We start from the raw sequence: 23,892 nt of genomic DNA, 5'->3' as shown, positions 1-23,892 counted from the left end.
TGAAAGCCCAAAATGCTGGAAAAGTATCGATCTGTATCGGTAGATAAATTCCAACCGATACTTTGATACTAATACCAGCGGCTGATGCATCAGTATCAGATCAGCTCTAGTATTTTGTTTCGATAATTTTTGACTGGTCTATTTTTACTCCTTTAACTGGGTGATATACACTTACACAGATAAGACGTTGTTAATTTTGTTTATGATAAAGTTTCTTCCGAACATTTTGTACTATGTACACCTTCCGATTGGTATCAAGCATAACACAGATAAATCATCTGTTGATTCTTGTAGACTGTATTTTAAAGTGTTCAGTATTTCCTTCCTTCATTTCAGTGCATGCTACAATCATGGTATCTGGCAGCAGACATGCAGTTGTGTATTTTGGCCCCCTTCATTCTATACCCTCTTTGGAAATGGAGAAAGCTAGGAATTATTCTGTTATCAACTCTTGTAATGTCATCCATCATTTCTCCTTTCATCATGACATATGTCTACAAATATCCAGCAGCATATCATTTTGGAACACAGTAAGTGCTACATACTTGTTATCAAAGAAAGTCAGTGGTAGTGGAATTGTATAAATACTGTACAATATGTTAAGGCTATGATACACCTTTGACACTAGTGGTTTCATTTTCGAAATTTCCTCTCCTTTCGAAGAACAGTTATGATATTCCAAAATCTGAAAAATTGCATATGCTTAGTAGTTTTATGAGCTTATGTAGGGACGAAACTATTGCAAATATCTAGATAACAGCAAAAGCAAACCACAGCTTTTTAATAGCATAGCAGTTTTTTGAAGGAAGAGTAAATTTTGAAAATGCAGTCATTAGTATTGGTCAGAGGTCCAGCTGAGTCTCAAGGGTGCACTGGACATTTGGCTAGTGCATCTCCTCCATACTGGGCATTTGTTCTACCTAGTTTTGCCTGATTTTTTGTTGTAGCTGTTTTACCTGTTTGCAATTTTTTGCTGAAATTCCTATGTATTGCCTCTTCTGTGTGTGCTATATTGTAAGGTCATATACAGGGTTTTCCAAAAGTCCTTCCCACATTTAAATTCACTATAACTTTATAACAAACAGAGATATTTCAGTGATATAAAGTTTGTACTTCATAACAGTCTAAAGTTTTACATGCCAACACTGCATGTTTGTCGTCCTCATCGCACATCCCCAACTGTGCACCATTCACATTCCTGCAATCTTGTCCTTGTCCTGAATCCGAAATTCCCGGGATGGCTGGAGATATCTTTACTTTGAGGTCATCCAGATCTCTTGGATTTCCCGCATATGCTTCTGTCTGGACATATCCCCACAGCCAAAAGTCACATGAAACCAGCTCTGGCGACCTTGCGGGCCATAATGTGAGTTTTCTGTGGCCAATCAACCTGCCTCCTGAATCGACGCCATCTTGGAATCACCTGATCGCTCACAAGCTAGTGATTCTCTCTGCGCAGCGTTGTCAGGTAAAACTTTAAAGACTGCTGTGCATTACAAACTTTATTTCACTGAAATATCTGTGTTCGTTAACAAAGTTATGGTGAATTTAAATCTGGGAGGGACTTTTGAAAAACCCTGTATGTACGTAGTTTTCAATTTGAATACCGTATTTACTCATGTATAATGCACACTTTTTTTCCAAAATATTTGTCCCCAAAAAACTGTGGTGCGTATTATGCACTGTATAATTCAGACAACCAACATGAAACCGTACAAGGTTATTCTATGATTTTGTAACACTTGCATTGATTGTTAATGTTTACGGAACCCTATCATGTTATATATCGTTGTAAAGCTTAAATTCTGCATATTCTGAATATAGCAACAGTATTACCATTCAAGATGGCGACGCTAATGTGCAATGCGATTGAAATAAGCTCATCACAAAATGAAGGAGCATTCTGATTTTTGGTAATTTGGATGAAAGAAATGATAAGGAAAAAGAAAATAATAATTAAAATGTATTACTGGCCAAATAATGTGACATATATGGAGTGTGTAAATGCCTTAATGGAAAAATCTTGTGCTGCTAACTGCTAGTTTGAGGATCCTGAATGTACCTCTTTTAAATGTTACATTAGTCATGGAGTCATATATTTGAAGTTCTTTTAAGAAAAAGTAAAGAGGAAATGAGCAAAACCAAGTATTAAAGTTTAAAGACCATTTCCCATGATTTTTCACTTTGTAATGTAATGTTCTGTGGCACCAAGAAAAGCATGTCGTTGCCTTTTATTCAAGGGGTCCCAGGTTCGATACCCGGTGGAGGCACATAGTGGTTCGGATCCCACTTTAAACTGTAGGTCCAGTCTCGATTAGCCTTACTGTGCATAAAGTGGACTTAAAACACCAAATCAATCAATCAAACCAAGAAAAGCAGTGCCGTTCTGGCAGAATTCAAGCATGCACCTTTCGTCACATGGGTTGCGTATCAGTGGTATTTGTTGGGCAAGAAATAATAGAAAACAACTTCCTGAGCACTGCAAATCAATAACATAATTTTGATCTCGCTTTCTACTATTACAGAATAAATAAGGTGGTTAAAGAGTGAAAGCTTTGAGATACTAAACACAGTGGAGGTAGAAAGGGGAGGTGGCATGGGTTGGCAACTTCTTGTTTACACACGAGGATAGGTAGGATGTCATTCACTTTGATTGGCATAGGAACAACTTTGCGACCTACAACTAAGAAAGCCATTTCTTTAACCTGGATTATGCTGCGCATTATATATGAAATATTATTGTTTGTCACTTTTCCCAATCAAAAACCAGGATGCGCATTATACACATATAAATACGGTATATACCTATGAGTTAATTCATAAATTACACACAAGACATTCATAAATACGGAGAAACTAGTACTCACTTTTATCCGCGAAGCTGTTTTTTCTTCTTTTTCGATTAATTTCAGTGGCCACTGCCACCATCCTCGTTGGAACTTGCTGCGTTGTTGCTTGGCGTGCGTCTTTTGTTCGTAGTTCTCTGGCTGCCGTTAGGTGCGCTGCTAGGTGTGCTGTGTGTCTTGGTGCGTCGTCTGCTATTTCCGGGCGATAACTGCTGCAGTAGTGGAATCCAAGTGTGGTGCGCTTGCCCGCTATCGATGTTTAGTTCGTGCGGGAAGTGCATTATGGCATGCGTTTCCTTGATTTTGGTGTCTATGAGCGTGTGGGCAGTGTGTTTGACTCGAACCTTTTGAATTTTATGGCTATTGTATTTGATATGTCTAGCAAGACCAGTAGTGGGTTGGGCTTTTTTCGCATCTGCTAGGTGCTGTTGGATCTTTCATTGACTGATCTGATGGACCTGCCGATGTAATGAGCCTTGCATTCACACTCTGCATCATATACACCTGGGTTGTCAAGGGGGGAGAGGAAGTACCGTTTGTGCTTGTTCAGTTTATCAGTTATTTTGGAGTTGGGTTTGTGCGCTACTTTGATGCCAAATGGGAGAAGGGCTTTGGCTATGCGGTTGGAAGTGGTGGGATGGTAGGGGAAGGCTAACCATTTATATTGGTCGCTGGGGGTTGGTTGTGGCTGGGTTGCTTGTGGATGGGTTGATTGTGGTAGGTTAGGGTGTCTGACCTGTATTTCCGCCTTACTGCACCAAGTGGAAAGTTGTGATTCAGTGTAGCCATGTTTCAGGGCTATTTCTGTGATGGTGGCTATCTCCTCTCGTAGATCCTCTTCTTTGCCACAGTAGGAGAAGGCTCTTCGATAAAAGTTTAGCCACACATTGGCTTTTTGCTTAGGGGGATGGCTAGAGAGAGCATGTATGTACTGGTTGCCTGCATCCGGTTTTCTGTAGATGGTGGTTGTGAATTTGTTAAGTGCACGGCTGATGGTGATGTCCAGGAAGTTGATTTTACCAAGTTTTTCATGCTCTACGGTGAAGTTGAGCCTGGGGTGGATGCTATTTAGTTTGTTCACTAGGAGGTTGAGTTCTTCTGCCTTTTTGTATGCAACTATTGTGTCGTCCGCGTACCTTCCATATCGGATGTGTTGTAGTTCTGGAGTGTGGAGTATCTCTTTTTCAGCCAGGTGCATGACGATGTTGGCTAAAGGAGCTGATAGCGGGTTGCCCATCGCAAGGCCCTCGGATTGGTTGTAGAATTTATCTTCAAACTGAAAGTAGTTGTGTTTTAGACAAACTTCCAATAGCCTGGTTATCTCTTGTACCTCTAGGGCCGGGATTCTGTTAGTTGTCAGCCATCTTTCCACCGAACGCAGTGCTAGGTCTATGGGGATTGAACTGTACATATCTACTATATCAATGCTGGCTAATTTTGCACTGTCAGCTTGCACTATTGAAGTTACCAGATTTTTAGCATCGGCACTGTTGCAGAACACGTATGTAAGTTTGTGGTTGAAATGAGATATTTTGTTTTTTAGCCAGTTTGTTAGGTGAACTGTGGGGTAATTGAAACCAGCTATTATAAGTCGCATGGGGATTCCAGGTTTATGAGTTTTAGGAATGCCATAGGCAATGGCAGGTGAAGGGTGGGGATTGAGGAGGAATTTGTGGTCTTGTTCACTAAGTATGGCACTAGATTTCACTGCATTTTTCACAATTCTATTGTACCTGTCTGTGGGGTCTTTTTTGATGACACTGTACGAGTCACTGTTTAGTTTGTCTATCACTTTCGTGGAGTAATCACCTTTGTGCATGATTATGAACTGGTTTGTTTTGTCAGACTTTAGACACCAAACATCATTGGTGTTCAGCCATTTGCCAAAATCGGAGAGGACAGAAGAGATTTCTTGGTGCACTGGATTAGGTTTCCTGGTTTCACTGTTGGTCATCACTTTTTGAAAAATTCCGGCTGCTGAATCCAACAGCACCTAGCAGATGCGAAAAAAGCCCAACCCACTACTGGTCTTGCTAGACATATCAAATACAATAGCCATAAAATTCAAAAGGTTCGAGTCAAACACACGGCCCACACGCTCATAGACACCAAAATCAAGGAAACGCACGCCATAATGCACTTCCCGCACGAACTAAACATCGATAGCGGGCAAGCGCACCACACTTGGATTCCACTACTGCAGCAGTTATCGCCCGGAAATAGCAGACGACGCACCAAGACACACAGCACACCTAGCAGCGCACCTAACGGCAGCCAGAGAACTACGAACAAAAGACGCACGCCAAGCAACAACGCAGCAAGTTCCAACGAGGATGGTTGCAGTGGCCACTGAAATTAATCAAAAAAGAAGAAAAAACAGCTTCGCGGATAAAAGTGAGTACTAGTTTCTCCGTATTTATATACTACCGCATCTCTCCTTTCCCAATCATGAATGAAAGACATTCATATTTCTAAAAAGAATTGCCAGCATCACATCTTTTGCAGTTTGGGTTCAATTAACTCATTTGCTGCGGTCGTCACTTTTATGCACAGCACTCCAGGTGCCTTGCTCCGCGGAAGTCGCATTATTGCGAGTTCATACTTCCACTCGCTACGGGTGTCGCATTTCCGAAGTACATCACTTTTAGTAGCCTTCTGACATCTGTTGATAGTATTTTGAACTATTTCAACTTGTAGTTTTGTTTTTATCCGTATGATGTCGCTAATTATGCCTCCGTTTAGAATTCTTTTGACATACGAGCGTTGAGTGCTCTGACATGTCAGTTTCAAATGCATGTTCGAATGTAAACAACATGGCTTCGTCAAATCGTCAACACTTGTCTGATAATGATGTTACTCAACTGTTATTTGCCGACTCAGAATCAGAAGGTGAATTAAGTTGTGACGATAATAGCGACAGTTTTTATGAGACTTCAAGTGGTGACAGTGATTGTGTAGTATCTGATGAAGAATTTGTACCGCCGTCCGTAACATCATGGAGCAGAGTGCAAAACAGCATTGATCTAGGTGCGGGAATTTCAAAATTTTTCAAAATATCATACCACCAGGGACTACAGAATGGTTTGCCAGTGCAAGGAATGACTTTTGCAAGCTCTTTATAACATATTTTGCAATGTAATTTTGTAAAATTATTATTTCTAAAAAAATGTTTTGTTTTTTTCAAAATTTCAAAATTTTTCAAAATCATACCACCAGGGACTACAGAATGGTTTTCAAGTACAAGGAATGACTTTTGTAAGTTCTCTATAACATATTTTGCAATTTAATTGTGTAAAATTATTGTTTCTAAAAAAATGTTTTGTTTTTTTTCAAAATTTCAAAATTTTTCAAAATATCATACCACCAGGGACTACAGAATGGTTTTCCAGTGCAAGGAACGACTTTTGTAAGTTCTCTATCATATATAATGCAATGTAATTGTGAAAACTATTTTTTTATAAAAAAAATATATTTTCAAATGTAATTACGCAGCCAAGGGATATTGTGTGCCAGCGAAAGAGTTAAACAACATTAAGACTTATTTTCACAACACTGTGGTAACAAATGCATAATAGCAAGAACTTTGAGTTTGTGAGAGTTGGGCAGGACGAGGGGGGTGATCGCCGCTCCCAAGTCCCTAGACTAGGTTTTTGCATACGTTGAATTATATTTGTAAGCTATCCTTTATTTCATTGGTGTAAAAACTTTATGGATGAATATTTTGTAACTATTGTAATTCTGAATGTCAATTATTATAATTATTATTTGTTTCTAATTCTATATTGAGGTCTTGTGGTAATAATCAAGACATCAAATCAAAATTAAATAAATAACAACTCTAATATAATTTATGTAATGCATTTTCCCCACTCCACAAAGGCTACATGATTCTAGACGAAAGGTCCATGTTTCTTGGTTTCTACACAATTCGCCATATCTTTATAACATTAAGTTTATTATGGCAGTAAGTGGCGGGCCCAGGATTTTCAAAAAGGTGGGGGGGAGGCTATCTATACTTTCTTTTAGAAGTCAACCCTAATTTTGCCATCTTTTCGTGCCTTTGACATTCTTTTATTTTTAAGTAATACCGGGCCAAATGGGTGAGGTTTATGATCCCACCAACACCCTTCTTCCCTTCCAGGTATGCCATAATAAACAATAAACACATCAGGGATGGGAATCCAGTATTACTATGTTGAACCCGGTATGCTATTCCATATAGACCATGTAGTAGGGCTGTGTATTGTTTGTATTAGAACTGTGTAAATATTGGTGAGAATGGATTTCCACTGGAAAATTGAACGTCCCAACTACCATTCCTGTATCCACCTCTGGAGTTGGGGGTAGTGCACGTCCATATTATTGGTTATTCACTATCAGACAACATTATTCAAGAATTGCCACGCAGAGAAAGAATAATGTTCAGTTTTGCTCAGTTTCACTTCAGTTTTCAACAATTCATTCCATATTCTGTTAATTATATTCATTTTCACTTGTAAAATAAACCTTCTAATTTAATACATGTATTACTGTAAGAACTGACAAAAGGTTTTCTATTTTCAGTGACAATCTATTGAATGATTACATGAAGACAATTTACATGGCAACTCACAACAGGGCAGCACCTTATTTTGTTGGGATTGGCTTTGGTTATTATCTTCACACCATCAGAAATAAGAAAATCACCTTATCAAGGGTAAGATCATTTTAAGCATTACAGTACAACTGAAAACAATATATAAATATTTATGTGGAATGTATTAAAATGCACAGCACTACCATGCAGGGGTGCCTAAACCCCCAAGGCTGAGGATGCATCCCCCCAAAGTTATTCATGAAATCCCCCCAAAGAAATGTTCATCACAACCCCCACTCACTTACCACACACATACACACACAAATATAGTTTGGATAAACACGCAGTAATTGATTCTTGTTTGAATGTCGATAATTTGATTTCATTTTCTAAAAAAATAATTTTCGGAGATTTTCTTAAGCTTTAGACATTGAAAACTGACAGTAGTTTACAATTATCCAGTCAGTCGTAGCACAGGAACACACAAAAGCGAAGCAATTCGTGCCTGAAATCATCCAACACTAAAACTGAAGTCCGCAAGTCGGAAGTTCTGAGCAGACTCTGAACTACCACATAGGAAACACCAGACATTGTTTACCACTGGCCAAGATGCCAATAATTGAAAGATGCATGACATTTGAAACCTTTCGTTGCAGTTGAAATTAAAAGACTAAAGAAAGTAAAAGCACAGCTCACGTTCATGTTTGCTAACATAAAATTTACAAAACTGCTCAGGTGCACTAAACCTTATTCTTAACAGTTTGTCTGCTTGACTAACCCTGTAACCTACCCTTTCCAAACCGATACTAAAGGCATAAGAGGTGGTGTTTCATTTCAACCCCATCGCTGCGATCACCCACAGGTAGGTAGAAAAACTGTACATAATAATAAAAACCGAAACTAAATTTGAATAACAAGTCAATCAAATGAAATGATCCCCTCCTATTTTTGTGTGAAGATATATAGAATTGGTAGCTAAACTATAAAATTTTGGCCCCCTCAAAAATTCTCATGATACACGGTGGGCACCCCTGCTGCCATGTGGCCATATGAGCTCATCATTTTTATTAATTTGAGTCACAATATTTAAGGAAAAATTAGACAAAGTTGCTGTTAGTAATGAACTTGTTTGCTTTTTATGATGGGAAATCACGTTTTTAGCTCAAATTAATGCTACAGTATATCAATATTGGTACATACATGGTTACTGCACATTGTTGTTAATATTAGAACCATTCTGGTACACACTTGTCAGTGTTATAATTATTGGTGGTGTTTGTACTGAGAAGTATTAGTTCAAATGGTTAGGGACGTATTTGTAGAGTCAAATTTTTGGGAATGAAAAAAAATTCAATAAATTCTGCATGAAAATGCCATGACAAAACTTAATTTCATGATTAAGTGGCACATCCCTTTTTTGATGATAATCTCATTAGTAAATTATGAATATTGAAAGAATGATTTTGATTGGTTGATATCGCACAATTGGACTGTAATTCTAATATCTCCCCGATGACATAGTGGTAACATCACCACCTTGTAATCAATGCCTGTTAGAGGCACATAGTGGTTTGGATCCCACTATATACTACAAGTCAAGTCCTGATTAGCGTGTCTATGCTAAGTGGACTTAAAATCTAAACAAACAAGCATTTTAATTCTTATATATGCAGTACAGTTAATAAGTTCGTGGACAGGCTGCATAGTCGCTGTGGTGCACTATGGGATGGTGCCATGTCAGTTGTTCTCTCATCCCAGCAACAGGCAGTTGTAAGCAGAACTACAGTCTCTGTTGTGAAGGTTAGTTACAAGAGAAGCCACGCAGGATCTTCCTGCCAATTTCTTCCAGCAGTGTTTCCAACAGTTATACCAACATTAGCAGACGTTCATCTGGAATTTTTTGATAATTCCGGTGAAAGTTACACAGCATTAGATGTTGCTGAAGCAAGCAAGAACAAGAAAGTTATAGATTTGTTACTTCTTCATGGGGCGCAATGACAAGTGTTAAACTTATGACTGAAACTGTTGTAGCAGAAACAGACAAAATTGCTTTAGCTGCACCCTATTTATATACGGCCACTATTTTGAGGAACGATGTGGATCTGTGTAAGGGTACGCAGTGTTGCATGGCTGCCTACATTCGAGGTGCTAGTTCACAAACTTATTGACTGTGATAGTATATATTAACACTTACTCTGAGTTGTTACGATGTTCAAGTATCTGCACTACCATATTGATGAGAGAGAGGGCCTCCCCGATGGCGCAGTGGTAGCGTTGTTGCCTTGTAATCAAGGGGTCCCGGGTTCGATACCTGGTGGAGGCACATGGCACAGTGGTTTGGATCCCACTTTAAACTGTAGGTCCAGTCCCGATTAGCCTTACTGTGCATAAAGTGGACTTAAACAACAATTAAATCAATCAATATTGATGAGAGAATCAATCATATGCTGAGCCTAATTAATATTTTTATCTAACAATTTTTTTCTCTTTCAGCCTGTCGTTGCTCTTGGCTGGGCAGCATGTATGGCTGTCCTCTATGCAGTCATGTACGGGCCTTACGAACTGTTCCAGTACAATTACAAGTACAACGTTCTTGAAGCTAGCACATACAGCTCTCTACACAGCTTTGCCTGGGCAATCGCTTTGTCGTGGTTAATATTTGCTTGTAGCAAAGGCTATGGAGGTAGGTGTGGCAAATTGTACTATATAGCATTCAGGAACTTTTTATTACAATTAAATATCAGTTAAGTAACATGTATATTGTATAAAAAAAAGAGAGTTGTTGTTTCTGGGTAAATATTACCTTTGTTGAACTAGGTGTATGAAACATGAGCAATTTGGACATGGTACAGTTACTTGGATTTGACTTGTAATGATTGGTGTATTTGTTCATAAACTAAACTTTAAACATGCTTTTTAAATATTTCTGCAATTGTAAAATATGAAAACTTACTCTCTAACACCATTTTTTGCCTTTTTAGTATTAAAATTAAATTATGCTATTTGTAAGTGTGAATTTAAAATATCTTCTACATATGTAATATGGTGAGAGTTTCAAATATATCAAACAAAAAAAAAATCTGTGGTGCAGCATTTCTTCGAGGGCAATACATACAAAGTAGCTTTCCTGTGCATGATATGTGGTCCTATCGCTGTTGTTAACCTAGCTTTGTGAGTATGTATGCTGTACGAGGATGTTCTGAAAAGTTGTCAGCCTAACAATTAAAGAACAATTTTTAATTTCAAAATTATTTTTATTTTTCAGCATAATCTCCCTTAAGATCAGGGATGCTCCAATGCCATTATGCAATCAGTCTTGAAGTGATTTGTTTGTGCATTACTTAGTTAACACAGGGCACTTAATTTTTATTTAATTTCTTGTACATATTTTGTATGTAATTTATATATAGTCTCTGCTGTCTTTATGCTATTCTGTACGTGAAAGTGGTTTTGTTTGTGTAGTCCTTGATCTCTTCTGCTAGGTTATTTAAAAAACTCACCGGTCATATTAGCTGTAATCATGCCTTGCCACTTCTTATCTCGAATTGTGTACATTTCCTTGCGTTTTAAATCTTAATAATTTTACTAATTTTGTTTCAAGTGCATGCACATATAATTATAAAGGGCACTCAATTTCTTTTCATGTATCTTGCATGTCATTTATACATAATATTTGCTGTATTTTTGCTATTCTATATGTAAAAGTGATTTTGTGTGTGTATGATTTGATTCAGCTTACATACTTGGTCTGCTCTGTTGTGTTACATCAAAAATGCACAGATCATATAACTGTAATTACACCTTGCCACTTGTATCGAATTTGTGCAATTCATTTTGTTGTGCTTTAAGTCTAATAATATTATTTATTTGGTTTCAAGTATATCTATAATGCTGACCAGTGAGGAAGATTTTGATTTTTGGAAGAGAGAGAAGTCTGAGGGAGCCAAAAGTGGAAAATGGGGTGGATGTTAAAAAAATTCATTGTTTAAATCCCTTGATTTTCTCATTGCCAAAATACTTTTGTGGGCAGGTGCATTGTCTTGATGAAATTTCTTTTTTCTGCAAACTGTGTATTTTCTTATGATTTTTTTTCATTTAGTCTGTTTAAAAGATTGGAATAGTTTTTCTGGTTATTTTTTATCCTTTTGAAGATAACAGATAAATAAAATCCCCTAAGCATCGCAAAAGACAGATGCCATATTTTTTTCTCCTGAAGGAACAGACTTTCTTTTTTTAGGGCTGAACAACTGGCTTCCATCCACATGTACAAGTGTATTTTTGAATAAATATATAAGTATTATTAATCATAGATTTGAAGGGGAAAATACTCTTATATTTATCTTATATTAAAGCTAATTGCAAATTTCCTTGTATTTTACAGGACCAATAAACAGTATTTTGTCCTGGAGCTTGTTCCAACCCCTGAGTAAACTCTCTTACTGCATGTTCTTAACTCACTATGCAGTTTTACTTGTGGGAAGTTCCCGTATAAGGTCTCCAATTTACATGGACGAATATTTACTGGTAAGAGTAATTGAAACTTCTGGATTGGGTTATTTTCTTCTCATATTTTTTTCTGTTCATCTTGTTTTCAGGATGCAGTAATGATGCTTTTGTTGTTGGATTTAAGTAAAAGGTCTTTAACTTTTAGTGTTAAGTATATCTATTTTATTGTGTATGAAGGCAATGTTTAGCATTACCTTATTATTATCTATTGGAATGTAGAACTAGTGAAATGCATTTTCTGATTTTCCTTATTCTGTCGTTATCTATGGTAAAGATCATGTAAGAATGTAACATCTGTTTGCACATACATCTTCTGGATGAAATAAACTACCACTGCCAAGGATGTGTTTATGGGGGGTTAGAGGGCCTGGCCCCCATCTCTCCTGATAGACTTGACAATTTTAAAATTAAGTAATCAAATACGTGTTTATTACAGTTGTATAATATAAGGTTTATTTTCTCATAACGTTTAGAGGTAAGTAGTAGATATTGTGATTGACAGTGCCTGCAAAAATGTATGCATACCACTGCTACTAATAATATGAATAAAAATAATATAATCAGGGATTTTGTTTTTCATCAACTGAACTTAACAACGTTTTTGGTATTCAGTTAAAAATCCACTTAAAAATTTTTTCAACATATTTTTATGTTAGGACAGGTGTTTTTACACAAATATTAGTGATCTTTACTAGATGCAAACTAGATAATGAATATGTGCTGTTATATCTATTCTTATATCATCTTTTTACCTGCTCATGAAAAAAACAGTAACAATAATTAATTGGCCTATTTTAATAATAATATTCAGGTGCATTAATCTTATTTATCTATTAATTATAATTTTTTATTATCATCATCATTACACATGAGAAATCCTGGCTCTGATCACTCCTGAAATATGGCTCTAGATACATAGCTGATTATATCTATTATAATGCAGGACTAGTGAAATGTTTCTCTCCCCCCATTTCACCACAATTCCAAACTTTATTCAAACTGTGCAGCATGCCTCTCTGGGGAGGCACCAAACTTTTGCAGGAGAGGCGCAAGATCCAAAAAATATTTCTTATTTTCTGATAGTTTAAAATGTGTTAATAAAAATAACAATATCTTCTGTGTTATTGAAATTTACATTGGTTGTCCTTCAGCATTGTCTATCTCCCATACTTTTGTACTCAGATAGGAACTGCATTCATACTTGTAGAAAAAAAACAATGCCAATGCTGATAACTTCATTGACAGTTCCTTTGTACTCAAATTGGCACACCTTTCTGATATTTTCCACAAACTGAATGTTTTCAATGCATCTGTTTAAGGTGCAAGGGAATCCTGCACCTATCAGCCAAGGTGTCAGCCTTCAAAAGGAAGTTGTTGTGTTTGTAAGAGAAAGATTAAATGATGAAAGCATTGGTGATTGCTTCCGTACATTGAGCATGTTGTTAGAAGACACAGACACACAATTAAGTGAATAAATCCAAACATTTCTGTATGCCTGTTTTTAACATCTATTATCCATAAGAAGATGTAAGTGAGTTACTAAATTATTTCTGCAAAACTTGCTTGTAAATGTTCTATTAATTTCGATTGCCTTTGCCACCTTCCACTTGGGAACTCGATACTTCACTGTTGGGTTGACTTCCAGCAGGAAACAACAGGAACTGGAAGTCAACCCAACAGTGAAGCACCAAGTCCGCAAGTGGATGGTGGCAGAAGCGACCAAAATTAATAGAACGTTTACAAGTAAGTTTCGCGGAAATAATTTAGTAACTCACTTACGTCTTCTTATTATCAACCGCGTTTTTTATTCCCCCTAACATGAAATCTATTGAAGTAAGTCTTGAAGCTTTCCTGGTGACGAATGATGAAAAGATTCTCTCGGGCTTTAGACCAGGGGAGTTGTGGAAAAGATTCCAAGCTTTCGAGAGCTAACGTCACTCTCATCTTTTCCAGAACCCACCTGATCGATAGCCCGAGAGAATCTTTTCATGAAATCTATTATCCAGCTTTTCTTACTGTCTGTATTTATCCTTTTTATCTCATGAATATTATATCACTGAATTGACACCAACTTATGAACATTATTAAATTATAAAGTTGTCACCACCAGTACTAAACACACATTAGAATTTGATTACTTGTATGGGTTCCAAAGTAAATAAACACACGAATGAAGATAATCTGAGTCAAGTCAGTACACACTGATGCAATGTGCCTTCTTATTTACTCTTTACTCTAACTTCAAGATCAAATCAGGTTTTCTAATGGTAATTGGATACATTCAATGTGTTAAGGTTTTTCTGAGGGATTCAATCTATGATTTCTATCTTCAGATGAATCACTTTACTGGTGATGCCTTTGTGACATTCTTGGCATCGATATTACTATACTTGGTCTTTGAAGCACCATTCTTTGTACTGACGAGGTTGCTGTTTGGAAAAGGCAAGTAGTATATTCACGTTAATATAATTATTATTATTTTTATATTGCATGTGTTGTATTTTTAATTTTATTTGATTGATATATTCATCTTCAGGGATTACAGTTAATCCATGGTTTCATGATTTTGCATTGGAATCTGATCTATACAGTGCTTGAAGTGGAGATATGTAGAGGGGATCATATTTCCCAAGTTAATAAAATCATTATAATTTACGGCCTACCTGGTGGCATAGCGGTAATGTCTTCACCCTGTGATCAAGGAGTCCCAGATTCAATACCCAGTGGAGGCACATGGTTGTTCAGATCTCACTTTAAACTGTAGGTCCAGTTCCAATTAGCCTTACTGTGCATAAAGTGGACTTAAAAAAACTCAAACTTTGCTCCCACCTATTCCCAAATTACCAACCCCCCACCCCCCCACAGCTAGGAATTTCTCCTTTGAGCACTGGATCTATAAGAACTTTTATATTTTCTCATGTGTTCTTATAAAAAAGAACCTATAATCTGTAAAATATGCAATCAAGACAGTAAGATCTAGTAATAAATTACAAAAAGTTGGCATGAAAAATGAGTCCTGGCAACTGTGACATTACATGTTTTATCAACAACAATTCACCATCTTGGTGTGGCTGTTTAAAGGATGACTAGGTTCAATTCCCCTGAAACTTTTGACACGTTGGATTAATTCAGTTTCAGAAATCAAAATTGGAAACTCATTTCCAAAAATGTAATTGTAGGAAGACTGTACTGATAGAACACTTTCTTGGGGTAATCAAGCTACAATTTCCAAACATTTGGAGTTCTTGAAGCTTGTGCAGAACTGGTTTTATTCTTGGAATCACATTCCCTAGGACCCCTCCACTTTCACTTCTGGTTGCCCTTAGGATTGCCACAAAATTCCCTTTGTGTGTTGTTTGATAAGGTGTAATCCAATTGACAAGAGTTGAAACCTGGAAAGTTTGGCATCATAGCTAGCCCACTAGCTTAGCTTGTCTGTCTTATTTGTATTTTGGTGTATGATACACTATGGGGGTTGATACTGTTGGGGAAAGTTTAATTCTTTCAGATGGAAAACAATAAGAATATGTTTCATTTTCATACATGTTGTACCCTATCACGGTAACTCTTTTTCAGGCATCTTATTCATTTGTACATAATAATAGTGGTCTCGTATATTATTTATTAAGTAAGTTATGGCTCATAATTAGGGTGATGACTCACCAGGTATTCTGAATTATTGGTTCCGGGAATTATGCATGAATCTTTCTCCGTAGACATGAAAAACTTTTATTAATCCAAATCCCATTGAGTTTATAAATATAAATACTCTGAGACAAGTTTTTCACATATTATAGCTTTTATTTTTATAGAGAAAGCAGAATTCTCTCAATCCCTTTACTTTGTTAGTTTCCTTTGCAGAACATTATTGCAAGATAAAATAACTTGAAGTTGTTTAGGTAAATTTGAGTTTGAAATTCTCATACAATTAACAGTTTTTTGTAGATTAGTATATCCTGTAACTATCATGATCCGAGAGTGGCCATCCTGAAATAGAATAACTAAAGTAAAAACTTCTTTAAACCAAAAGGAAAAAATAGTGTAAAATACAGGAACCTAGTTATTTTTTCATGTTCTACCATTGAAATCAAGGAATTAATGGTTTGGTAGTTTTAAAAATTGGAAAAAATATAATTTTATGAGAGAGATGACACAAACTTCATGAGTAAAATTTTCCATTAACTTTTGAAACATGTTATTGTCCGAGGTGTGTAAAAGTTAATAACAAAGTAGAATAACTATGGATTTCAGTGGTCTATTATTTGATTTTTTTCAATGTGGCAAAAAATTGACTCTTTCATTCTTATCATTGTAATATATGAATGCTTTGACCAACAATCACCAAACTAGTCATCGGGATCAACACACACTAGTACTTGGATGAGGATGAGTGATATGATGAAATTGATGAAGGGACATTTACATAGAACACCCATGCCCAGGCTGGGATTCGAATTAGGACTCTTGGCATTGTAACATGGTGTGTATTAAGTTACAATTCTGGGTGAACCCCTCCCGCCATCCACGAAAGTATTTTTTCTGTCCACAACCATGGATCTTGGAAATAATAAAATAAACTGTGCAATATACAAGTCATTTTCTTCCTACTCCATTGGGTCTGATGTGCATGAGAAGTTTGTAGAACGTTACCAGTTATAATATAATAAATATACATTTATAAATATATAGTGAATAACAATTGCTTTTGTTCAGCAATTTCACCTTACAAAGAAATTGTAAAGTTAAATTTGAAAAGCAAGAAGAAATTCAATGGCGATTTCCTTTCAGACGTAATCAAAACCGATGGAGTAAAGGCTATTCCTGTAAATGGCACAAACGAGAGTGTAACGCAAGTGAAGACTGACCTGAATGAAAACATCTCATTGCAAGAGAAGATGAAAGCTGCGTCCATGCCTGAAAAGTGATGGAATTTCATTCCTTTTCAATGAACAATACTCATTTTTAAGACTTGGAGCAACAAATCATCATGATAACCATACATTTTTTTGCAGTACAATAGTGTTTCCATGAATATTGTCATGGTCAATTAAGGTTTTCATTATTAGTCCAAGAATGAAACAAATCAGGATTACTTAAAAGAAAACATTAAATACACTTGTGTTGGTATCTTTTTACAAATACTCAGCATCCAATAGTAAATTTTGTGCATAATCTTTCCCAGGATTACAATACTTTTTTACATATATAAAACATATTTTGCAATAATATAATATGTACATAAACCGGTGGATTATATATGAAAGTGATTAAATTCTTAAAATAATTACTTCTAGTAGTAATTGTTCTTATTACTTACATATGTTTATATTATTGCAATGAAGTTAGTTTGAAAACATATATTAAAATATGGATATTATATGATCTCAATGACAGCTGTCAATATTCTTTTATGTACGAATTGATGTTTAAAAGGATCTTTTTTTATTTTGTTTATTTTCATATCAATCAAAAACAAAATTATATTAACTACGTATATTTGGCTGTTGTTTAGTAACAGATGTGGTCTCGTGAATAAAAAATGTATTCATGAACCTACATAAAACTTTTTTTGCTCATGTTACTCTAAGCATTCTTTGTTTTCTAAGAATACTGGTGAGTGATCATATTGCAACATTTCTTCATGAAATGTCTTGCCTTATATTTTTGTATACTCAAAAATATTACATGTTTACATACTTGCTAAGATTTATAATATTAGTATAAAAGAGGGAATTGGGAGTGAAAATAACATACATAATGAAAAGAATATAACTTTTTAAATGCACATACTCTGCAAAGTCAGTGTAAATGGGATAATACATAAAAGTTAAATCTTGTAAATGTTATAGTGAAACTTCATACATAAATTATTGTAATGGGGCATGCTTGAAAATAAATAAGCTATCATTAAATTCTATCTAAAGTTGTAAATATGTATATACAGTGTTAATTACTGTTCAGAAGGAATTTTAAAGATATACTTCTACCAGTACTTAATTTTTTCTATAATTTTTGAAAGAATGTTTATAATATATAACTCAAGGTTGTGCAATGGCATTTGCCAATAAATGCTAAATGTAAACTTTCTAGAGTATTGTGATTTTGTTATTTGTACATAGGAGAATAAATGAATTGATATGTATGAATGTTTTTTATTTCTACTTCATACCGAGAAACTAAGCAATATTTAATAGTCCTGACAGTAACACAATATTTCTTAAAATGCTTCAAATCATTAATTTTTCAATCTTATATTACATATCTTACCCAATAATATAAAGTGTAATATTTCAGATAATTATCATTCATACCTTCTTTCCTAGGAAATTATCAAAGTTTTCTTTAGGTAAATATCCTGGGGTATAAATTTAACCAAATGATAAATAATTGAAAATTTAATAATCTTAGTGCACGATGATACATAAAGTGATTCTTCATTTCATTAAGGGGCTTCCTTGATGGTATATCATCGCCTTATAACCAGGGGTCTCAGATTCGATACCCAGTGGAGGCACATTGCACAGTGGTTTGGATCTCAATTATACTGTAGATCCAGTCCAGATTAGCCTATCTGTGCATAAAGTAGACTTAACAAATCAAATCAAATCCATTTCATTAAATCTGAATTTACTTTAAAAGTTGGTAACCATATTAATATCTTCTACCATATGCTTTTATAATTAAGGCAGAAATTGCATGACAAGCAATATTTATTATTATTTTCTGCAATCCATACACATTTAAAATAGAAATATTAATCATATTGTAATACTGAGAATATTGTGTAAGGTATCAATCAATCAATATTCATTCTCAAACATTTTTTTTTCTCATTTACCTACCTTTTTTGTTTTACAGATATTTAGAAGCACAGAAAAAGGAACAAATACACTATGTTCTATTGATACAAAAATTTCAGTGTAATGAACCACTCCATAGTACTGTTAACATTAGTAACATATTCTGTCGGTTTTGTTATTTCTCATGTGGGGATTATAAATATCCCTTGGTATCATAGACTAGAGAAGGGTTTGGTTAGGCACATTTCAGAATCCATGTAGTTAATCTACAATCTGAAAAATTACTTGTTGCTAATATATTAGGGCAATATTTTCATATGGAGTGATTTCACTGTCATTTAGACATTTGTATTGCAAAGTAGACTCAATGGGTACTTTTACGAGACTATCAGAGTTTTTTTCTAGATGACTGAATCACTTTTTACGAAGTTATGAATGTTCTAGGATAGTGGACTTTAACATGTGGTCCATTTATCAAACCATAGAATGATGAAAGTATTTTTTGTCCAGCAGTTGAAGAAAATACCACAAGGACTCATCTCATTCTCCAGCAAATGTGAGATTCATAGAGGCATGCGTATTTCGTTTTTGATGAAAACTTGAAATATGAAATAACACATTGTAATGTTTGTCACGAAATGATGCAAAATGAATGGCAAAATGTGAAATAAACTCTTAATAATGAAATTTACAGTTTATTTACAGACGTGACACTTTCTGAAGTTTGAATTATGCTGCAAGTTATGTAATTTATGGAAAATTGATTAATTTTGTTGTCAATATTTGAAAAGCAAAAATGGATCCTTTATACAGGAATAAACTTAATACTCTGTTAACTATGTAAATGTACCATTAGAAGGGATATGTTTATTTTGTGTAATAAGTGCAGTTTTTAAATCAAATTTAGGATTAACCAAAATCTCATTTTTACATACAGCTTTTGATCCGATTTTTCACTGCTATAAACACCAAAAATTTTATTTACCACTTTTGAACCCGAAATTGTCTGTTTTTGTACCAAAATTTTGCTTTCTTATTTACCAAAATTATGTGCCTCTAGAGATTCATAACAAAGTTGGAAGCATTACAGGGTTGTGGTTCATCCCAAATGACCTCTATTCTCTTATAATGTGTGTCCCAGTTGAGACAGTTGATTTCTGAGCACAAGAAGTACCTTTACTGTCATTTCCTCATTTAAAAAAAAAATAATAATAAGAAACATGATATATACCTTTCTTGTGTTAACAACATATATTTTTACTCATTGCATTCTTCTTTCATTACTTATATCACTACAATATCAACTAATTGACAATATTTTGTGTACAATATGATCTAACCATCTTTCCCACACTATTTGTCAATAATAATAGTGCTTGCTGAAAAATCAAACTTCAAAAAATGTGTATAAAATGTTACAGTTTATCTACTGAGATTATATTTCCATCTACTTGTGAAGTGACACTGTGCAATTTGTTAAGTTTGAATACTTGGTGTAACAAAAAATGTTCATAAATATTTGAAGAAAGTGATAGTCCATCTTGTTCCGTTACCTGATGACTACCATTTAATAGAATACAAATACAAAAATATGTTCTAAAGGTGCAAATAAATCACTCAACACTACATAAATAACATCAATCAAAACTACAATATCTACATGACAGTGAAAAATCATATCCCAAGCATGTGACATTTGCTACTGATATTCTGGCTAAAAGTATTAACATAAAAGTGGAAATGGGGGAAAATGTACAAATTTATGGGGGGTGGATGTTGCATTTCTGCTGTTTGTACTGTTCTGTAGTTTGTTTTTCTACAGGAGAACATATGTAGCAATCTAAACACATGTGTGAAACACTGAAATCTTCTAACAACCAGTGTTTCACTGTTGGAAAACATTCCAGTATATTTTTTCTGCTTCTAAAATAGTCTTCTACTTTTCCATATAACTGCACACGTACTGGTGATAAGCGTTTTAAAAGAGAAATCAATTTTTCACTGCTAGAAAAGGCATTTCCCTCTCCAAATTAAATAGTAAATATGCCACTATTAGTGATATTGGTCGCAATATGGGTTTTAAAATGGAATGTCCAAATGTTGCTTCATTACATGTATGCATTATGAGACGTGGTAGAATGCATGAAAAGCATGTGAAGTACATTTCATTTTAAAATACCCACATACCATGCTGGATATAAAAGTTACATTTTTTGCCCCAAAACTCATTCTGGTAGTTGAAAGTTCTAGAGTTATAGGGGTTTGGTGGTTATTAATAACTCAGTGAAAATTGTGATTCACCCAGGGTGTGAACCAGAGACCCTGGAAGTTTGATAGCTGAGTTGGTAGTGTTCTGGTGCAGAATCCAAAGGTACCATCCTCTAACCTTGATGAACCAGAATTTTCTGCATGTAGGAGATCTTTACAGTATCACAAAATTACAAGTACAAAACTGTTACAATATAAAACTTAAACATCTGACCATCAAACTGCTTGCTAGACTTGCAGGCAAGTCAAACCATACTTTAAATAGAAGCAGACGCACAAACCATGTGCAATACTCGCAGACAGTTTGAAACCTTGGATGTTTCAAATAAGATATCTTACATATCATTCTCATTCTCACTCATCGCTTACTCTAAGTAATTACTTATTTTTCTTTCTCTCTCAACATGATATTTTGTACTTCAGAACCACGCAAGAAAATATTTGATGTATGATGTTCCTTATTTTGCTCTGCAGATAGAAATCTCTTAAGAACAGAACAGTCACCATTTTGATACTTGTGATCCACCAAATTATTGTTTGTAACTTCAGAATAATCCCCTGTACTTATCTTCTTCTTTCGTCTCCCTGCAATAATAATAATGATAGCATGACAGAATTTATAAAACAAGACTGTTAATTCATACAAGGCTAATATTACTAACTTACATAAACTTTTAACAGGTAAAAGTAGAAATGCGGAAGCAAGAATATGCTCAATTTATGTGCAATTCAGTGTTAGAAATTAGTTGTCATGGGTCACATCAATTTTGACACCTAATGTTTGCATACGAACATGAAAAGTTGGCACATGTATTTGATCCATAATAGGTCATGTAATTTATGTAGAGCATGTATGCCATGAAAGATAGAGTTTCACTGTGGGACATAGATGTGTTCTAGTATTTTTTAAGCATCTGCATAGGTAAATAGTTATCACTTCTGCCTTTGGTGCAAGTGGTCCCAGGTTAGAATCCCAGTGCAAGCTCAAAATTTTTGATAATGTCCCAGTATTGTGAGGACAATTTGCGAGCATCCATGGTCTTAAAATCCAGCAAGCAGCAGCAATGGGGATTGATAATTCTGATCACTCGTCAGGGCCCGGTGCTAGAAGGGCTGTTGCACCACAAAGTTTAGTTTTGTTTATATCAGAATTTCTTTTAAAACTATGTGTTGACTCAAAATGATCATCTCTCTCAAGATACACAAGATGGCAAAATAACAATTTTTAATGATTGTAATGTTATGTTAATGTTGTTCTCCTTTTTCCTATCGTAAAATATGCAGAATAATATAAATATTCAACATGTTTGTAGAGCTTCACACTTGATGCATATTGGTAACAATCTTTTCAGATTCATCTTTATGCATATCTTACTTCCAAAGATATCAATATTTCACATGAAAGAACTGGTTTCATATTATGATTATATTATATATATAATATATATTATATTATGATTATAATCGGATTAATGGAATAATGCTTTGATAAAGCATGTGAAGTGAGAAAATTTTTTCTTAGATGAATTGTGAGGGTACAGAGACTGGCAATTTCTAGAATTTTGAACAATCACGTGGATACATCACTTTAATAAGATTAGTGTTTTGGAAGAGGAACGCAAAAATAAATGAGGGTCATTCCATGTCAAATCAGGCAGGAGTTGACTCTCATAGTCACAGATTTTGATGATATTTGGTACACAGCTTTGCTTTGCACCAAAACCGACAGCTGTGAAAGGATTTTGCTGAAATATGATTATTACATAATATATGAGGGTCGATCAAAAAGTCATTTTTCACAAACATTCAATTTTCAATTGCGTATATCTCGGGAACCAATGAACATACAGAAGCGTTCTTGAGTTCGTTGTAAAGAGGAAGAACATTAGAATATTACGAGATGATCAATAGTTGAAACTTGGTTCAATTTGAACACTCCATTCAAATGTTCAAATTTCAAGTTTGAACAACTCAAAACAATCCCCAATCGATTTTTCTAATTTTGAATATGAATGAATATACTTCAGCACAGTCCAATGTTAGAAAATATTTGGATTTATTTTAAACTAAGCAATATATGCTACAAGAAGAGAGAGACAATCGAATTATATTCTTAACCTGAGATAGCATGCATAAATGTTAGTAGTGTAGTTTCTTAAAATACAAATTACCTCCATTCTGTAGCAGTTTTCCAATCTTGATGAATGGTGATTCAAATGTTAAGGAAAGCACTAATGCCAGTATGTAAGCTATGAAAATATCTGCAGCTGTCATCCAAAACTGTAAAAGATAGTACCATATTCTTTTAAACTAATAGTATGCAAGCTTTATAATATATGTTCATCAAAAAAAGAATGTCAGAATTACAAAAATGCATCACTTGAAAATTTTTACATATATAAAAGTGTTTCACGTATGAAAAAGTTATGAAATGCCAGTAGGTTTTGATATATGCTGTTTCATGCACAGCAAACATCAAAATATTATTAAAAACAGTTACAAGTGAAAGTTACTTTAACGATGGTAAATGTAATGAAGTAATGAGTTACTTTTGAAATGAGAACTGAAACTCTGTTACTTTTTCAGATAGGGGTGTAAGGGGTGACCTTCCATGTAGTACACCCAAATGTCAACCTCACTTCCACATTAGTACACCCTGGACTGAAGACTAACGAGGCTCTGGCGACTGGCCCCATGGCCAGTATAATTTTGTTTGTATTGTCCTGATCTTTTGTCCTTATGTGTGCTGAGTGCCCCTTTACAGCCTCAGCTTTTAACAGAAGTCAGAACATTTTAAGATTTTTAATTATGCAACATTAGAGTTGTTCTTTGTAATGATAAGGGGCTGGCCCCCGTATAATGTGATGGGAGCAAAATAGCCTAAGTGCTGACGCTT

The 23,892-nt window shown here is 34.9% G+C and overlaps 2 protein-coding genes across 3 annotated transcripts in view; one reads left to right on the top strand and one right to left on the bottom strand.

Annotated features, from left to right (window-relative positions):
• Positions 1-18,070, top strand: part of LOC145993758 (nose resistant to fluoxetine protein 6-like) — a 98,678-nt gene extending 80,608 nt beyond the window's left edge. For both annotated transcript variants that reach the window (XM_083129522.1, XM_083129523.1), the window contains exons 8-13: positions 337-530; positions 7,410-7,542; positions 9,916-10,105; positions 11,804-11,946; positions 14,262-14,370; positions 16,717-18,070. In XM_083129522.1, the coding sequence (XP_082985648.1) occupies positions 337-530; positions 7,410-7,542; positions 9,916-10,105; positions 11,804-11,946; positions 14,262-14,370; positions 16,717-16,853 (906 nt within the window). In that variant the 3' untranslated portion in view covers positions 16,854-18,070. The remainder of the gene's footprint in view (positions 1-336; positions 531-7,409; positions 7,543-9,915; positions 10,106-11,803; positions 11,947-14,261; positions 14,371-16,716) is intronic.
• A 2,877-nt stretch (positions 18,071-20,947) lies between these two features.
• Positions 20,948-23,892, bottom strand: part of LOC145993759 (nose resistant to fluoxetine protein 6-like) — a 49,896-nt gene continuing 46,951 nt past the window's right edge. The window contains exons 12-13 of the mRNA XM_083129524.1: positions 23,168-23,276; positions 20,948-21,581 (exon numbers count right to left, since the gene is read on the bottom strand). Of these exons, the coding sequence (XP_082985650.1) occupies positions 21,379-21,581; positions 23,168-23,276 (312 nt within the window). The 3' untranslated portion in view covers positions 20,948-21,378. The remainder of the gene's footprint in view (positions 21,582-23,167; positions 23,277-23,892) is intronic.

This window comes from Lepisma saccharinum, chromosome 10, assembly GCF_977018435.1.
Source record: "Lepisma saccharinum chromosome 10, izLepSacc3.1, whole genome shotgun sequence".
In the NCBI taxonomy this organism is placed as follows: Eukaryota; Metazoa; Arthropoda; class Insecta; order Zygentoma; family Lepismatidae; genus Lepisma; species Lepisma saccharinum.
This window is presented reverse-complemented; position numbering and strand designations above follow the sequence as displayed.